The following is a 19,143-nucleotide window of genomic DNA, read 5'->3' as shown; positions in this document are numbered from 1 at the left end:
GCTGATAACTTTTCAAAGGGACTTTTTTCTTTAAAAAGAAAATCTCAGACTGATGTGGAAAAGTGGAGAACTGAACTTAAGATTGGAAAAATGAGAAACTGAGAGACACCAAAACTGACAGATTCTGCCCATCCCACGTGTAAGCAGCCATGGATCAGGCTGAAGTTGAGCCCTAATGTTGCCTCAACAAATATTAGGTAAAGGGACCCCTGACCATTAGGTCCAGTTGTGGCCGACTCCGGGGTTGCGGCGCTCATCTCGCTTTACTGGCCGAGGCAGCCAGCGTACAGCTTCCGGGTCAAGTGGCCAGCATGACTAAGCCACTTCTGGCGAACCAGAGCAGCGAACGGAAACGCCATTTACCTTCCCGCCAGAGTGGTACCTATTTATCTACTTGCAATTTGACGTGCTTTCGAACTGCTAGGTTGGCAGGAGCAGGGACCGAGCAAGGGGAGCTCACCCTGTCACGGGGATTCGAACCGCTGACCTTCTGATCGGCAAGTCCTAGGCTCTGTGGTTTAACCCACAGCGCCACCAACAAATATTAGCTGTCTCCTAAAGCTCTTTTCCAAGGGCTAGAAGGGTTGTAGCTGATTCAAGCGTTCAGATAGGTTTACTGTGATGCTGGCAAGGATTGGCTGTTACGTGCTCACATGTGGAGCTACTGGAGCTAAGACAGGGTGGGGAACCTGTAACCCTCCAGGCATTCTTCAACTCCCATCCGCCCCAGCCAACATAGCCAGTGGCCAACAATGATGCGAGCTGTGGGGCAACAGCATTTGGAGGGCCACAGGTCCAACCTCCCTGACAAAATAAGGGCTGGTTTGGCTAGCTAAGCACTCTTCCATTAACAGCTCAGATGGCGAAGGTATAGCAGCAGTGTCTAGAAAAGCAGCCAGAGGATGTGTCTGGAGAGGCATGTGAGTGTTGGTTGGAAGGGGTGCAGAACAGAGTAGAAGATTCAGGACTGTGGCTCAGCCACTCCCCAACTCAACTAAGAACCACTGCTGTGGGATTTTTAAGAAAGTTGTTGCCACAGGGCAGTCTGATAGCCACAAGCAAGAAAGCACAGAACTAATGGCCACGATTGCCAAAAGCGCAGCCTCCTTGTTGAAAGGCAGTTTGCTCACGGTGGACAAAGCCCAATGACTGGGGTGTCCATATATAGCATTCCTGGATTGCAAACCAGCAATTCTTCCATTTGCTTTAAAGTGAGTCCAAGACACAACACAGGGTGACTGTGGCTTTTCCTACCCTTTCTTTCCCGGAATATTTGCCCACATAGATGTCCTCTCCCTGGCTAGCTTGTTGTGTGATATATCCATAGCAGGTCCCAAAATACAATAGCAGATGGAAAATGTAAAGGGGGGAACTTGAGTTGCAACTGAGCAGCCCTAACCAGATGCAAAAGAAGGCTGCAGATACCTATTCCTTTAACACAGCAACCTGTAGTCCTCCAGATGTTGCTGGTGGGCTCAAACTCCCGTCAACCCTAGCCAGTGTTGAGGGCCCACCACTTTCCCCATATAGAAGAGGGAATTTCAGCAGAGACATCTCTGCATGTGTAGCTGCACCTGCAGAGAGAAAAAACCCTCTTCTTCACCATTCTTAAAGGCATGGGGTGCTATCCTCCTTTGCATCTGGCCACCTCCCTAGGGGATTAACAGCAGGGCTAGACAGGGTTATGATCCTTTGCTTGTGAACTTCCCACTGGTATCTGACTAGCTACTGTTTGAAAAACATTTGCTAGTGATCTGTTCTGGGCAGACCATCAGTCAGATCCCAGCACAACAATTCTTGTATTCCAAAAATCAACAGATAATCCCTGAGACTACACCCTCATCATCTCACCCTGAGTCACAAAGCTTTGTTTGCCCATGGTTTCAGAATGATCTTAAAACGGTGGAGAGGGGGGATTGCAGCCCTCCATACAAGGCTGGATTCCAACTCCCATCGTTTCTGACCACTGGCCATGCTGTAGATCTGTGAAACCAGTCCAGCAACATTTCTGGAGGACCACCCCTCTTTGAGAACATCAGCCATGAGCAGAGATCTCCTTTCCCACTTTAGCAGCCCAACCTGAAAGACACCTTTGAAGGTGTGAGACCCACTGAGTGTAACAGGACTGGCTTTCTTCTAGCAGGTATGCCTAGGTCTGCAACTATCCCTGCAGCTGATACTGCCAGAAGCGTCTCAAGCATTAGCCCATGCGCCTGTGTTTCCGGCCTTTGTGGTCCTGTTCCGCTCACACCACACAAGTCGGCATTTCCTTTGCTTTAAAAACACATGCACACATAAAAGCTGTTCTCCCCACCCCCAGCAATTTGAATAGAAGGCAGGCTGCAAATATGATATTGAGAATTTGAAAGCCCAGGGGTTCAGGCATGCACCAGAAATGCCAGTTTTAACTGCTCTTTTACGTTCTGACCCTTAACAGTAAAAGGTTGCCCCTTATTCCAGAACATCACGGCAATCGGCATCCCTTATTTCAAGTGCAACGCTGCCGAAACAGTATTTTTAGATTTGTGGATTCGGCATTGTGGTCATCTGTTGAAAACTGGGCAAAAGGGAAACACACATTCAAGCCATGTCAAGAAAAGCTCTGAAGAGCTGCTTCAGACGTGGACAATTTTGTTTGGGTGTACACCCAACATAACGTGGGAATGTGATGAAACAGTATGTGTGCCCTTACTGGTATACTTGTCAGACACATGCACTCCTGTTGCACTCCTGTCTTGTCAGCTGTGTGTTTTTGAATGAATGAAGCTGCCTTAAACCAAGTTCCGCTGCACCCAGGACTGTCTCATTTGAGTAACAGTGGTTCTCAAAGGTCATGTGCAGCTGGCAATTCCAGGTCTGCTACCCAAGATCCTTTAGCTGGAGATACCAGAGATTGAGTCTGCGCCTGAGGTATACAAAGCACACATTCCATCACTGACCAATGGCCCCTTCCCTTTGGAGGGCCACTATTGGAGTAGGCAAATGAGTGTGCCCAAAAGTTATAGGGGGCATCTTGGCTCCATCACAGGCTAAAGGTGATCTCAGAGCAGCCCCACTGAAATCAATGGACTTAAGTTCATTTATTTCAGCAGGTGAATTCTATGTATGACTAACATTTTGTGCGCAAGCATAAGAAAATAGTTTGTGGGGGGCTGTTTTGGTGCATGGGGAAAGCATTAAGCGTCCACACACTGCTTCTCCACTCAGAATCATCCCCTCCCCAAGCTGATTTTCATTTAAAGTAACAACAATAAACACTGCCCAGGCTCCACTGCACAATTTTGCACATCATGTGTAGGGTTAGCCCCTTAAAAAACAGGGCCGCACTAAATCTGCCTGTGTTTAGTTATGGCAACAAAGTTTTTTTCTTTCATAAATCACCGGCAAGCGAAAGCTGGCCTTTGGGATTTGCAGGGAAGCGGAAAGCAAATCTTTTCTCCAGTGCAGATGTTATGCTGTGAAGCAAAGGCTTCCTGGCTATTTCCTCCTGTCCATACATTCTAAAATACCTCCTGCTTGCTCCCCATACCCCTTTGCCATCAAATCCAGGTTTTGCGGTTTGTTCAAAGTGATAAGCATGGGGGCATCAATTTAGTTAAAACACAACGTCATGTCTTATGATCCAGAATCTATGGACCCCTCCATGTGTGGATAAATTTCAGGAAAATTGAAGATGTGACTCACAGAGAAGCCACACGCCTCCCTCTGGCAAGTGCATCCCCCATAAACAGGAAACACATAACAAAGATGCTTAGGGCCAATGAGTTCTTTTTGCCCTTCAAACATACAGTGGTACCTCAGGTTAAGAACTTAATTCGTTCCGGAGGTCCGTTCTTAACCTGAAACTGTTCTTAACCTGAAGCACCACTTTAGCTAATGGGGCCTCCTGCTGCCGCCGCGCCGCTGGAGCACGATTTCTGTTCTCATCCTGAGGTAAAGTTCTTAACCCGAGGTACTATTTCCGGGTTAGCAGAGTCTGTAACCTGAAGCGTATGTAACCCGAGCTACCACTGTACTTCTTCTTCGGCAATCACTCGTAGCCGAGTAAGATTGTCTTCTATGAAAATGGTCTTAACAGTGAGTCCGTGAGTTTGAATTGGGCGGAATTCAAACATACTAATGCAGATACAGCCCTAGGGAGGGAGGGAAGGATCCGTCAATTTTAATTTCTCCCAGTTTCTCATTTCCCACATTTCTGCATCAGTTTACAATTACCGGTAAGTTCTCTCCAAAATTCGCCAACATTTTAGCATGCTTCCCCTCAATACATACATTTCTGTATGCAAGTTTGCCTAGAACACACATTTCACGTAACAGTAATGCATGTTTGTATGTTATTTCCACATAGATGCAGTTTATATATGCAGTTTCCCCTAATACACACATTTTTGTATACTTCTTTTGGTTGGCAGACTACACTGCAATGTTCAGAAAAGTGCAAATTTAAAGAGAAAGCTGCATTTCAGCTTACATATTTAAATATGAACCAAATGGAATTTCTCCTCCACTCTTCCACAGCCCTAGCTTCCAACATGAATTAATCCACTTATTTGGAGCCTCTTTTTAAAAACCTCATCTCCAAAATTTGCCATGACTGCCAAGGTTAGCCAGGGGTTGTCAATGTGGTGCCCTCCAGATGTTGTTGGACTCCAACTGCCACCAGCTCCATCCAGCGTGGTCAATGGTCAGGGATGATGGGAGTTGTAGTCCAACAACATTTGAGGGCAAGACATTAACTACCCCTGCTGTAAGCTATGCAGTCATTAGATGATTCTTCCACTATATTCTTACTCCACCCATCCCTCTTAACGCACCTCATGGGATAATCATCAACTTAATCACACCATCTTGTGTTGTCCACCCTCCGAGCCACCCCCTGCAACCTACAAAATGCAGTCATTCTGTTTTGCACGTGGTGCAAAGTTGTGTGTTGTGGAAGAACTGAATGCTAGCATCGACCGGTAACTAGGCCTGGGTATCAACACACCATGGGCTCTGCAAGAGGGTAATTATCAGTGATGGCATCTGTACGGTGAGTGTGATCATCAACAGTGTTGGATTAAAGGACAAACGTAAGCCCCATACAAAATCATTATTTGCATCTGTTCTGGTCTTGATTCTTCCCTTCCTGGCTATATTCCCAAAAGCTCACAGATGGAGCTGCAAAATCGCTTTCTCCAGTCCTGCTAACTTCATACCACAATATAGATATTGAATGTATAGTCTGTCAATGTGCACATGGTTCTCCAGTCATCTCTCATTCAAGCCCTGACAATGCCCAGACCACCTTAGATTGAGTAAGGTTGACACATCATGTGCATTAATCTACTGCTGTTGAACTCCAGATGCACCATACAAATACCATCTCAAACAATGACTTTGCTACAGGGCCCACAGTTGCTATGGCCTTGCAGAGTCATTCTCCTCTAAGATTCCTAGTACAGTGGTACCTCGGTTTAAGAACAGTCCAGTTTAAGAACGATTTGATTTACAAACTCAGCAAAACTGGAAATAGTGTCCCAGTTTGAGAACTTTGCCTCGGTCTGAGAACGGAATCTGAATGGTGGAAGGGCACCGGCAGAGAGAGGCCTCGTTAGGGAAAGCATGCCTTGGTTTAAGAACAGTTTTGGTTTAAGAATGGACTTCCGGAACAGATTAAGTTCGTAAACCGAGGTACCACTGTACTTAAATTGTCTTGTTGAGCTCTGCCTTTAGCAGCAGCTTCATCAGCAACAACAGAACCTATGAAATAGCCTTATACAGTGGTACCTCGGGTTACATACACTTCAGGTTACATACGCTTCAGGTTACAGACTCCACTAACCCAGAAATAGTACCTCGGGTTAAGAACTTTGTTTCAGGATGAGAACAGAAATCGTGCTCTGGCGGCAGCAGGAGGCCCCATTAGCTAAAGTGGTTTTCAGGTTAAGAACAGTTTCAGGTTAAGAACGAACCTCCGGAACGATTTACCGTAAGTACGTAACCAGAGGTACCACTGTATTGCATCAGAAACAGGAGAAGCTGGCTTGGTCCATCTTGCTCAGCATTCTCTAGACCAGGGCAGTCCAACTTTTCAGACCAAGTGGGCCACAAGAGCACTTTGACATGGAACCTGTAGGCTGCGCACTGTCTTGTCGCATGCAGGGCAGAAGCAAAGCCAAAATTTGATGCCCCCTTCCCTCCCCAACATTGCCTTCCGAAAGCCAGCTAAGCAAGGCTCTGGGCTTTGGGAAGGAGGCATGAGGCCCTGGCAGGGTGCTAGAGCCCTCCAACCTTTTCCCTAAAGCTGGGAAAGCACTAACTAGGCTTCGGAAAGGAGGTGGGAGGACTCAAGGACCCTGTCAGAGTCCCCACGCTTCCTTCCCAAAGTCCAGCCAGTGTGGTGTAGTGGTTAAGAGCAGTGGACTCGTAATCTGGTGAACCGGGTTCGCTTCCCCGCTCTTCCACATGCAGCTGCTGGGTGACCTTGGGCCCGTCACACTTCTCTGAAGTCTCTCAGCCCCACTCACCTCACAGAGTGTTTGTTGTGGAGAAGGAAGGGAAAGGAGATTGTTAGCCGTTTTGAGACTCCTTAAAGGGAGTGAAAGGCAGGATATCAAATCCAAACTCTTCTTCTTCCAGCAACCATTAGCCAGCGCAGCTGGGCCAGAATTGGTGTTGTAGGCTCAAACTGTCTTGGATTTTGATGTTTGGTGGCATCAGAAGAATTTCGATTTTCTTTCATACTAAGTTTCTAGTCCTGCAGCTTCAAAACATGACACAAACAATGTCTAGTGTAACATAAGGGCCAGGAAGTGGAGTTTCAGGATCAGTTTCTGCTCACCACCCTCCCCCTCTCTCAGCTATGGGCATCCTACAAATGCATGGGACATTTGTTGATGTTGGTATTTTGACACAGAATTCTATGTCCCATTAATCTCAGCTTTCCTTTTTTGGGGGGAAAAGAAGCAAGCTTCTGTTCCTCAAGACTGCAAAAACTAGGCTGGAATGTGCCTGGCGAAATCTAAGGAGCCATGGGGAGAACTAAGTGGGCTTTCATATGGCGGAGATGTGAAGTTTCAGAGGCACGTGCAATTCCTTATCCCTTCTTTAGCCAGGGGAAGCAAAAAAAAGTTGTAAAATAAGCGAACATACGGAAACTTGCATGACTGACAGAGGTTCTTGGTGCAGAACTCTTCATTTTTTTAGCAGCCCAGAACATACACAGTCCTGCCAAAGGCTGTTACTTATTGGCCAAAACCTATGGCATCCGAGGGCTGAATCTCCATAACCCTCTAATTTCCCAGTAATTGGCAAATAAAAGCACCTCCATATGCCTTCAAAATGCACATTGGAAACAGAATATATAGTTATGGGGAAAGAGGTAGAGGGTCTTCTTGGTAGAAACGCCTGCCCTGTGGAACACCCTCCCATCAGAAGTCAAGGAAATAAACAACTATTTAACTTTTAGAAGACATCTGAAGATAGCCCTGTATCAGGAGGTTTTTAATATTTGGTGTTTTATTGTGTTTTTAATATTCTGTTGGTAGCCGCCCAGAGTGGCTGGGGCAACCCAATCAGATGGGAGGCATCTAAATGTTGTTGTTGTTGTTGTTGATGATGATGATGTTGCTGCTGTTGTTGTTAAAAGGCCTGCAGATAAACTGCATTTGCATAATCTCTCACATTATATGAGTGTTTAGAAAACATGGACTGCCTGTTAAAATGACATTTTGGCTTGCTAAACTAAGGTATCTGCTTAGGACAATGAGAATAGTATCTAATTCTGCATACCGATGTGAGTCTTAGGTGGTATATGGGTTAAAGAAATGAAAGGCCAGCTATATTGTGGTTCCAAATAAGAGTCCCCATGTCTTTTTATTCTCCTTTTTTGGGGGGGGGAAGCATTTGTGCCATTAAACAGCTGCATGGCAATCATTATTCATGTGTTTTGTTTATTGATCGCTTTCCACAAGACATATCCAAGCAACTTACAAAAATAAAAGTCAAATACACAATACAAAAAAGATTTCTCAAAGCCAGTATAAAAGTCTAAGGTGATCAAACTCTTAAATCCCCCTTCTGCCCCTCCCAAGTGCTTGACCACCAAAGAATCACCCATGAAAAGTACCATCAACTGCTGCAGAAAGATATAAAAAATCCAGATTTTTATCACCGCACCTTCAAACACTAGGGAAGATGCTGTACCTGTTGGATGTCTGTCTGCTGAAGCTACAGTAGCCCTGCCAGAAACAAGTGGCAATGCTAAAAGACAGCCTGGGAATGGGAGCCAGGATTTTGCTCTACACTCCCCAAAGCTCTAAAACCCAGCACTGGGAAGAGGCAACGCAACCTCACAATTTATTACACGGCAAAACTTGGGCAAGTTTATATTTTTTTTATTCCACAAACTCATGGCCTATCCTCCAATGCAAGTATTTCCAGCATGGCTAACAACTAACAGACAATAGAAGCATGACAGCAGCTTTACTTTTCAAACAGTGTTCAGAAAAGAACAAGCAACAATTAGGCTGTACTGCTTTTTAAACATCAGGGTTCTTTCCCACCACCCTCCCCATTGTTCAGAACATTTTCGCCAAAGATCCAAACAGAGGAGCCAAAGCATTGCAAGCCTGGAATTAGTTGCAGCTGCTTTCTAATTATTCCTCAATTGCCATTTTTCAAGCGTTAATTACACCCTCACAACATGTTGGTGGCAGATTGAAGCATTCAATGATGGGACGCCCGAGGGGGCCTTCATTTCTAAAAGCTGCAGCCAAGCTTCTTAGCTCCCATCCTTCCACACTGGAACTCACAGGATCCTCTCCTGCAAGCCCCTGATTTAGATACAGAACTCTTGCCCTGCTTCACGCACCATTTCTTGCCCGTGACCAGCTTCATCCTAAGCCTAGGCAGCCATTTTGCCTGTTCCAGGATAGGCTGTGGTTGCTAAGCAACCACAAGGTACAGTCTCCCCAGCATCCTCCAGGCAGGGTATCCGCATGGCTAGAGCAGAGTGCCAGTAAACCCACCTTCCCACTTCAGCCTAACCCACAGCGCTGTCCTCTCAAAAGCAGGGTTCCCTGGCTCATCCCCCAGCCCCTTACCCTAGCAAAGGCTCCCATCTTTCATGGAATAAAGTTTCCAAAAGTAAGCCCTCCCCCTCGATGAGATGCTGTTTCCAGGGAAGTGATGCAATGTGACTGCAATCCGTAATGAGGCCTAAGCGTTTGGGTCTCCATTGAGACTTGGCAACCCACCCAACTGGGCAGCTCTTCCAAACCGGTCCCCTCGTTGGACGACTCCGCTTGCTTTGCGGGGAGTCTATCTGGGTTGCTTGGGAGGCTGCGGTCTGCTATTCCCCCTCAACGTCAGTTTCCGTTCCCCCTCTGACTAGGAAGGAATTCAAGTCCCCACTGCCAGAATAAAGCCCTGGGTGTTTCTTCCAGATGGGACGCTGCGAAGATGTACGAGCTTCTCTCTCCTGCTGGAAGAATGCCAAGAGGAAACCGATAGCTATTTCCACCCTTTTTCTACCCAACGTTGTACGGAATTAACTGCACGGGGAGGGATGCCATATGCTTCTATTACGCCATCCCCTTAGTAATTGTGTCTATGGCTGTGTGGGAAATTCAGTCCCCTGCCAGAGGCAGCTCCCTTTGAAATCCCAAACCGGAAGTCCAAATTCTGAAACACAACCCAGCCAGGCAGCTGGATTCCATTGAATAAGGTTTCTCCTTCTTTTCCTTTAATAATAATATTTTTTTATATTTTTTTAAATGAAGCCGAGAGAGAAAAAGCGAGGAAGCAGGAGAACAGAGACAGATCTTGCATACTGTGCTGTAAGCTTTGAGAGTTAAAAGTTTAAAAGACAACTGATCACAACGAGTAATAATGGGTTTTCCCTGGTCTAGGTATAAGGTGGATTGCAGCCTCTATTTTGCATGGGGTTTTTTTGCTCCTCTGTGGAAAAGACCGGCCACTGTTTTAGCTTTTATAGTTGCTAAAATGAACTTTACAAACTAAAGCTTCTCGAAGCGTGAATCTAAAGTGTAGAGAAGTATCAATCACCTCATTCCATTTTAATTTGAGCCTTTGGAGATTTCAGCTCTGCATAAATGTGATCTGGCACTTTCTCATAATTCTACACACACACCCTTTCAAAGGAGACACACACTCAAAAAATGTTCTTGCACCCAGGGTCAGCCAAGGGGTTTTGGTGCTTGAGGGGTTAAAGTCAAATGGCGCTCCACATCCTTCACTGACTTCCGGAGAATACAATTCCTGGGGAAATTCTGTATGAGCCTTGCTAAAATCCAGCACCTGTTCTTTTAAGAGGGCCTGTAAAGATCTTCCCAATGGATTATAGCACATGGGTATGGGTCAGATCTGTCTGTCTATTAGCAAGCCATCTCCCCTTGCCCCAGAATAAGGACACTGCCACCCCTCAAAGTTCTGTATTGAGACTAATGCTTTTTTTTTCCCCCTTCCAAAATGTCCCTGAGTTAGGGTTATACATAGCTGTGGTCATCTTTGCTGACAATACCAAATTATTCATGGTGGGGAAAATTAAAAGGGATGACAAAGATATCCAAAAGGTTTACACCAAGCTGAATGAATTGGTAATAAAACGCCAAATGTGGCTTAAGGTGTGGCAAAGAATCCCTGAACTGACAGGGAATGACTTTGAAATACAGTGGTACCTCAGGTTAAGTACTTAATTCGTTCCGGAGGTCCGTTCTTAACCTGAAACTGTTCTTAACCTGAAGCACCACTTTAGCTAATGGGGCCTCCTGCTGCTGCCGCACCGCCGGAGCACAATTTCTGTTCTCATCCTGAAGCAAAGTTCTTAACCCGAGATACTATTTCTGGGTTAGCGGTGTCTGTAACCTGAAGCATCTGTAACCCGAGGTACCACTGTAATAATAATAGATGTCTTCTAAAAGTTTGGTAGTTATTTTTCTCTTTGACATCTCGTGGGAGGGCGTTCCACAGGGTGCCACTACCGAGAAGCCCCTCTCCCTGGTTCCCTGTAACTTGGCTTCTCGCAGCGAGGAAACCACCAGAAGGCCCTCGGCACTGGACCTCAATGTCCGGGCATAACGATGGAGGTGGAGACGCTCCTTCAGGTATACTGGACTGAGGCCGTTTAGGGCTTTAAAGGTCAGCACCAACACTTTGAATTGTGCTCGGAAACGTACTGGGAGTCACTGTAGGTCTTTCAAGACCGGTGTTATATGAAAGGGATATTGGAGGTCAACCCAGTGTACTGCGGCTGGGGGTGGGGAGCGAATCCCATGCTTTGAATCTACAGTCTGACCACACTTGGAATAGGTATAGTTTTGATTGCCACACCTTTTGGGAGGGGTGTGTGTGAGAGAGAAATATTGTAGAGCTGCAAAAGGTACAGAAAATGGCAACCCAAACGATTAGGGGGCTACAGCAACAGTCTGAGAGCAAAGGTTTGGAGCTATGGGGACAGTGGACAGAGTGAATATTTCTCCCTGCCACCCAATGAAACTGAATAGTGGGACATTTAAGACAGACAAAAGGAAGTAGTACTTTTCCACACAGCGGGCACCTTGGCTGTGGAATTTGCTGTCATGAGATGTGATGGAGTGTTTCTACCCCCATCATTCAGCCTGGACACTGAGGTCCAGCTCTAAGAGCCTTCTGGCCGTTTCCTCACCGCGAAAAGTGAGGTTAGTGGGAACTAGGCAGAGGGCCTTCTTGGTAGTGGCATCTGCCCTGTGGAACGCCCTCCCATCAGATGACTAACAACTACACAACTTTTAGAAGACATCTGAAGACAGCCCTATATCAGTAAGTTGTTAATGTTTGGTGCATGCTGTGTTTTTATTATATTGAATGCTGCCCAGAGTGGCTAGGACAGCCCAGTCAGATGGATGGGGTATAAATAAAATAATTATTAAGGCTTTAAAAGGGAACTGGACACATTCTTAAACCGTGTTCAGGCACCGGTCTGAATATGTGAAGGGTTAAACTGGGGGTAGAGGTCACAAGCCATGTCACAACATCCCTAGGTGCAAGATCATTAGTCAAAGGTCAGGAAGCCTTTTTTAAAAAAACACCTGTTTTGCACACTTGTAAACTGCCCTCACAATCAAAATCCTGAGAAGCCAGAGTTCCTGTTTGAGGAGAGGTTTCTAACTACATTCAGGGTGTGGGGGAAGCCTCCAGACCTTCATGGTAATCGCACAAAGATATAAGAAGCAGCCAATTTGCCCAAGGATGTTGGAGGCAGGACATGTTGTGCGCATGAGAGGATAAAGCTATTAATGGCCGCTACTCATGGATACAGGCTACCTTCCAGGATCTAAGGCCTCCGAATACTAATTGCTGGGAAACAATGTTGGGAGGGTTATTGGTTCGCACAGGCACCTGGTTGTGCCGGGACGCGGGTGGCGCTGCTGTCTAAACCACAGAGCCTAGGGCTTGCCGATCAGAAGGTCGGCCGTTCGATTCCCTGCAACACAGTGAGCTCCCGTTGCTCGGTCCCTGCTCCTGCCAACCTAGCAGTTCAAAAGCACGTCAAGTGCAAGCAGATAAATAGGTACCGCTCCGGCGGGAAGGTAAACGGCGTTTCTGTGTGCTGCTCTGGTTTGCCAGAAGCGGCTTAGTCATGCTAGCCACATGACCCAGAAGCTGTACACCGGCTCCCTCAGCCAATAAAGCGAGATGAGCGCCGCAACCCCAGAGCTGACCACGACTGGACCTAACGGTCAGGGGACCCTTTACCTTTATCTTACCTGGTTGTGCCACTGCAGGAAAAAGGCTCTGGGTTAGACAGGTCTTTGCTGAGTTGCAAAGGAAGGAAACAATTGAGACCACACTCTGCAAACCCACCTGCCAAAGTGGCCCATGGGAGCAGCTGAGGGAGCTCAGGATCCAACCCGCTGGCAAGATGTTATCCCCAAACCTACACTAGCCCCTATTCTCACTAAGATGGCAAATCTTTGCCTGTGCTATACTATTTCTCAGTATAGGTGGAGCTGCTCCTCCGTCCAAAAATCCCCTCCAGCTAGAAAAGTACCATCTCCCGGCCCCCACAAATGTCACCGTTTGTTGAATGACATTTAAAAAGATGGCTTTCCCAGCCCATTTCAAAGGGCAGGAGAGCTTGTGAAGGGAAGGTTTTCTCCCAAAGGAAGGGTGGGCCCAGGCCTTTCACGACTCTAAAGGTCAGTTCCAGAATCTTAAACTGTACTCAAGAAAGTAAATGGCAGACAATACAATTCACAAACAATATTATGATAACCCTCCCAGTGATGTGGCACTTTAAATTGGCTTATAATGAAGGAATCTGCAATTGGAAGGACAATTCAGGCTTCATAATGGTACCAGCTGGACCCTTCAGCTGCCCACAGGAGGCAGGCGAAATGGGTGGGGAGACTGGTGGGGGTTGTTCAAGGCAGCCAGCTGGCAATCCACTTCAAAATAGGGCTGGGGAGATGTTGCTGGACTTTCAGATCGTGTTGGACTACCACTTCCATCATTCTCAACCATTGGCTACGCTGGCTAGGGCTGATGGGAGCTGATGTACAGCCATGTTTGGAGGGCCACAGCTTCCGCATCCTTTTTAAGGAACTGAAAGAGCGGGTTGACTCCCCAGTCCTTATTCCCACCTCCAAAGCCATCCAGTCCAAAGCACAATATTGGTCAGGTCTCATAACACAGAATAATTCAAAATACAATTTAAAAATCTGGTTTTTAATTTGCGATGTGACCTCAAAATTCAAGATGAGATTCTCAGGTTGTTTTCAACAGAATGTTTCCCAGTACATGGGTGAAATCATATGGAAGTCACACGAAGATTTTCAAGCATTTTCAATGATCCCTTGGGAATCTTCCCTTCCTTCTTTTAACTTGCATCGCCACCAATCACAAGTTATGCTTCTCTCAAACATCACAGCACCACAACCTGCTGGTCTACCCAAGATGGTGTCACAGGTTGCCCTGTGTGGCCTGACTTACACATAGCTGTTGACAGTCTGTCAAGTGTGTAACTTTGGGCATTATCTTCCCACCTCTCTCACCACAGTTTCCTCTCCTACCTCTCCGGTCTACACTGAAATCAGGTAGACATATAATTGATATCCAGTGCTTGGAAGGAGGAGGGCAACAAAGGAGGTGGACATGTCTGAGGCTATCACACCCCCTCCTGTCCTGAAGCCCTCCCTGTGCTACATTACATCATGATCTAGCACAGCATTGTGCACATGGGGGAGGGGCGTGTTTCTGTCTTCCATCTCAACCTATACTGCGAGGTAGCACATCCCAGATGGAAGTCAACCACACTTTTACTCAGAACAAACCAAATGACATTATGAGCATGACTAAGTTAGGTCCATTAATTCCAGTGGGTCTACTAGGAGTAAAACTTAGTTAAATGCTACCCCCATGGTCCTTCTGTCCCTCATCTAGGGCAGGTTACTACCACCATATGGACACGGATAGCGCTGTGGGTTAAACCACACAGCCTAGGGCTTGCCGATCAGAAGGTCGGTGTTTCGAATCCCTGCGACAGGGTGAGCTCCCATTGTTCGGCCCCAGCTCCTGCCAACCTAGCAGTTTGAAAGCACGTCAGTTTGAAAGCACGTCAAGTAGATAAATAGGTACCGCTCCGGCAGGAAGGTAAACGGCGTTTCCGTGTGCTGCTCTGGTTCGCCAGAAGCAGCTTAGTCATGCTGGCCACATGACCCGGAAGCTGTATGCCAGCTCCCATGGCCAATAAAGTGAGATGAGCGCCGCAACCCCAGAGTCGGTCACGACTGGACCTAATGGTCAGGGGTCCCTTTACCTTTACCTTTAATACCACCATATACCTCACTTGAGCGGCGCATACAAACATTTGCCCTACATTACAGAATTAGAGATGAGGCACCATGTTATGGACTGCAGGGAATATTACAGAACCTCTGTGAAAGCGAACAAGAGAGCAGATGCGATCACTGCTTTTCCATAACTCCAAAGTTCTGACCCGTCGATAGCAGCAATAAGAAGTGGGCAACTGGATGCAGTGTTTGTGCCAGGACTGGTGCACCAAACCTGGAATGGACAGCGGACCAACTACATGGCACCTAGATTGGAGAGTGGATCCATCTGATTTATCACTAGCTGCTTCAGCACTGTAGCACAATAGGAAAGTTTTATTGTTGGCCGATACAGACTCAGTTGGGCTCTCAAATTACACTACGGATAGAGCTCTGATATGTGCCCTCCTCTGCAACCACGTACATAGCATAATGCTTAATTCTGCCCCAGGGAAGGCAAAAAAAGTACTATACATCTGCTTAAATCATAAATCACCAGTATCAGAATGATGAATGGCGCTGTGAATATACAGGAACATAACATGGATTTCTTCTTCTTCATGCCTTTGGCTATTAAGATTGATACTTTCATGAATGCAGACTGTTCCACCTTTGCCCAGGGCTACGAATAGTCCGCACATTCATCTTCAAAATACCCAAAAAAATCCTACAATTCTGCATCTACTGAATTCAAATTCTGCATGAATAAATTATGTAACCAATATAATTTACACAAAGGTGCATAACTTTCACCTATTTTGCATAATTGCAGTGTTTACTGTTTTATATAATTTATTCTGATTTGATAGTCATGGAAACTGAAAGAACTATACCGGACATGAGTTCTAACCCCACCACCACTGGAAATCTTGTTTAGCCCAGTCCCATGACTAGCACATCACACTGTTTTTTGAAATTTCAGAAAGCACAGCTCACATGCTTCCAAGAACATATTCAAAACAATGAGAGCTAGAAACTTGCTACCTTTTAAAGAAAGAAATGAAAACTCTGGCTTAAAAAGATCTTAATGCAGAAAGCTACTGCTATTCAAAGCAGACAATATTAGATTGGCTGGATCAATGATCTGCCTCAGTATAAGCTCCTTACATTCAATGTATTACCAACAACCCTGTATCATGTGGTTTTTGAAACACAACCCCTTTTCCTACAAATCAGAGTGAAAATGGAACTATTCAAACAGCTGCATGACCACTGTAGGGAGAATGGACAGAGGAGGGAACTATGTGTCACATGCTGTCAGCTTCCTGTCACTCTGACATCGTTGGAGTGGAATTTTGAAAAAAACAAACATACTTTCCACAATCAAGAAGGAAAAAATCCCCCAGAAATCCCCAAGCATTCTCTACACAAGCATCTCTAACGGCTCAGCCACAGTCTCTGAATCTCAACAGTCACATCCGATGTGTCAGAACCTTTTTATGAAAAGTCAAGAAGCAAAGAGAGAATCTCCTTGGAAAAGCCAGGGAAGGAAAGGCAACTTGACTTTGCAAAGAGAAAGATGACCACAGAGGTGTCCCTTTGTTCCCAATAAACCCTTGGGGCCGTCCACTGGGATGTTCCACATGAGTAAATGGGCAGCACAAACTCTGGTTCTAAAAATGGCCAAATTTCCACTGTTTAAGGAGCAATCACAAAGCCACTCTCTACTCTTCTGGCTTTAATTCTTTTGGAATGAATTCCTCCCTATCAGTTCTTCCATCACAGCAATTAACACAGATCAACCAATTACCCAATCATTACACCGCACTTTGGGATAACTTCCCCAAACATATGCTATGTACAAACAGGAGCACTGTCACAGTCCTGCGCTGATTTGGTTTCAACCTTCAAAAGCCTCTACTCACAATTCTAATGCATGAAGATCACAACCACCGCCTTGCAGTCTTCCAAAAGGCAAAACTTATACAGACAAAGACACAAATAAGAATACTTAAAGAGGTGAAATGATCAGGTGAATATGTCCCTTGAATTCACAGAAGTCACCCATTCACAAAGCTTGGCTTGGCACACTAAGCTTATCCTAGGCCTCCTGCATAAAAATGGAACATTTCCCCACTCAAAGCCCTTTTCAGCAGGTGTGGACAATTTATGGCTCTCCAGATTTGTTAGATTACCACTCACATAATCGCTGGCCATGCAGGGTTGGAGCTGATAGGAGTTAAGAGTCCCAAGAGCATCTGGAGGGCTAAACAGGTCAGCCACTCTGCTCCAAGGGCGAGGGCATATTCTACAGATCTCACAAGAAGGTTCACAACAAGGAGCACCATCCAGACCCTGCTTAGGAAGACCATATTCTCTGCTCCTCTTTTCCTGATCCCTCTTCTTCTTCTTCCTTTCTTCCTGGGCAAAGCTTGGGCCACTAGCAGCTATCCAATCAGAGACTAATTCCTTTCACCCACAAGTTAAGAGTGGCCTTTTCTGTGGACACAGTGGAGACGCAAGAAGGTAGTCTCATAACTTTCCAGACCAGGTCCGCTTCCTTCCTTCTTCCAAGGACAAGAGTTTAAATCCCCACCAAACCCACCACCTACATGCCCTCTGCAGGATGCATGCCAACAGCGTACAGTGATGCTGAGGGGCACCTAGGGTATTCCACATCCCTGCCAGTACCACTCCTCACAAAACTGGTTCACAACGCAAGCAAACAAGGCCTCTCGGTTGATAAAGGGATCATCCACAGGGTGCTGCAAGGAGAAACTGGATTGAGAGGGACTGGATATCAGAGGCCAACCAAGGAAAGATAAATGGTTCCAAGGAAAAGGATGGCAGGCGCAGGGCGTGGGGGTCATGCAGCTCCATTAAGGTAGCTGAGGGTAGCACGGTGATGCTATGGTTCTACGGCAGAAGGATCCTAATGCATGGGAGCAGGAATCCAGTCTTGGTGGGGGGGTTGAAAATTTTGAAGGAATTGGGGGATATAGATGCTTGAAACGCAGCTGCAAAGGAATTGGAAAGAGCTAACCCACTGGAACAAAAATGGGACCTCAGATTGTGGGGTGGAGTGATCAAAGTGTGGAAGAGGTCAAGGCAGATGGGCAAGAGGATCTGGGGAAGAAGGCACTTCAACTGGGGATCAGGCATGCTATGGGTCAGAATGTGGAGATGGAGAAATGATGTGGAGGAGGACTGAGGATCACTGGACCTTGGATCCCTTGCTCATTGCGATGGGCCAAGATAACGCTGAAGTTCCCAGTGTGAGCTGACTGCCCTACAAGGGAGATCCACTCAGAATGGTGACACAAAAGGGGAAGGAATCTGTCAGAATCATGAGTTAATAGACTCTATGAAGATAGGATTTATAAAGCTAAGACCGGTTGAGGGATCCGGCGAAAACGAAAGGAGAGCGGCGTGAAAGAGAGATGGAAAGAACTTCTGGGAACTCTTGTGGTGAAGAAGAAGGGGAGCTACCGGAACATCTCAGCAACCGCGAGTAATCTGTCCTGCGGAGGAATCGACCAGAGAGCCCCGGTCAGGCAAGAGCCCAGGGTGGGAGATCTGCAGAACCCAGCAAGGGGAGATTCTGGATGCAACCACCAGGGCTGCAAACCCCGCGGAAGGTGGAGGGGGGGGGGAGAGAGAGAGATCGAGAGAATGGTGTCCCATATCTGAGGGGGCCAGGAAAAGTGTCTGGAAAAGTTGGAGAGGGAGGAGGAACTGTTCCCATCGAGAGGGCGGGTAGGAATCCCTCCCGCAGCGAGGATGGACTAGGGAGATTTTTCAGCCTCGCAACGGAATCCACCCGCAGCAGCGTCGAGAAGGGGATGTGAGGGATCAACGAGGGGATCGGAGCGGGAGCGGGGGTGGGGTAAGGAAGAGGGATCTCTCACCAGCACCATCGCGAATCTCTCCTCCAGCTCCCCCTGGTCCGGCATGGGCACTTTCCCCGGCGGGGGCGGCAGCAGCCCGGAGCCCCCGCCCGGCTCCCCGCTCTCGGCGTTCCCCATCCCCGGCGGCTCCCGGGGAGGCGGGGACGGCAGAGCCCTCCTTGGGTGCCCGTCGAGAGTACGGAGCCGCCGTGGCCAGGCGGCGGCGGCTGCCTCCCACCAGTCCCTCCCTCGCTGCCCGGCCGGGGACGGGACGCGGCCGTCGGCGCCGCCCCCGGCACCGCCCGCCTGCAGACATCGCCCGCCCAGCGGACGGCGAGCGACGGCGGCGCCTGCCTTCCTCCCCGCCTGCGCCTCCCGGGTGAGGGCCGCGACACGCGCAAGCCCGCTCGTGGGGACGGAGCAAACATCTACCCTAATGATGTGCCCCCACCCCATCCCATCCCTTCTTCTCAAGGCCCAGCTCTGTGCAGGCGTCTCAAGCC

General features: G+C 47.3%; 1 protein-coding gene across 7 annotated transcripts in view; it reads right to left on the bottom strand.

Moving 5' to 3' along the window:
- Window positions 1-18,888, bottom strand: part of FMNL3 (formin like 3) — a 103,316-nt gene extending 84,428 nt beyond the window's left edge. For 5 of the 7 annotated variants that reach the window (XR_013836082.1, XM_079966667.1, XM_079966671.1 and 2 more), the window contains exon 1: window positions 18,662-18,887. Coding sequence is in view for 6 of the 7 variants with exons in the window: in XM_079966667.1 (XP_079822793.1) it covers window positions 18,662-18,778 (117 nt within the window). In the remaining variant the exon portion in view is untranslated. Of the gene's footprint in view, window positions 1-18,661 lie in introns of all 7 variants that reach the window. The other 2 variants (XM_079966666.1, XM_079966669.1) reach the window with 1 other exon arrangement.
- Window positions 18,889-19,143: the final 255 nt, after the last annotated feature.

This window comes from Podarcis cretensis (assembly GCF_951804945.1).
Source record: "Podarcis cretensis genome assembly, chromosome: 2".
NCBI lineage: Eukaryota > Metazoa > Chordata > Lepidosauria > Squamata > Lacertidae > Podarcis > Podarcis cretensis.
The sequence above is the reverse complement of the archived record's forward strand: the minus strand, read 5'-3'. Positions and strand labels throughout refer to the sequence as shown.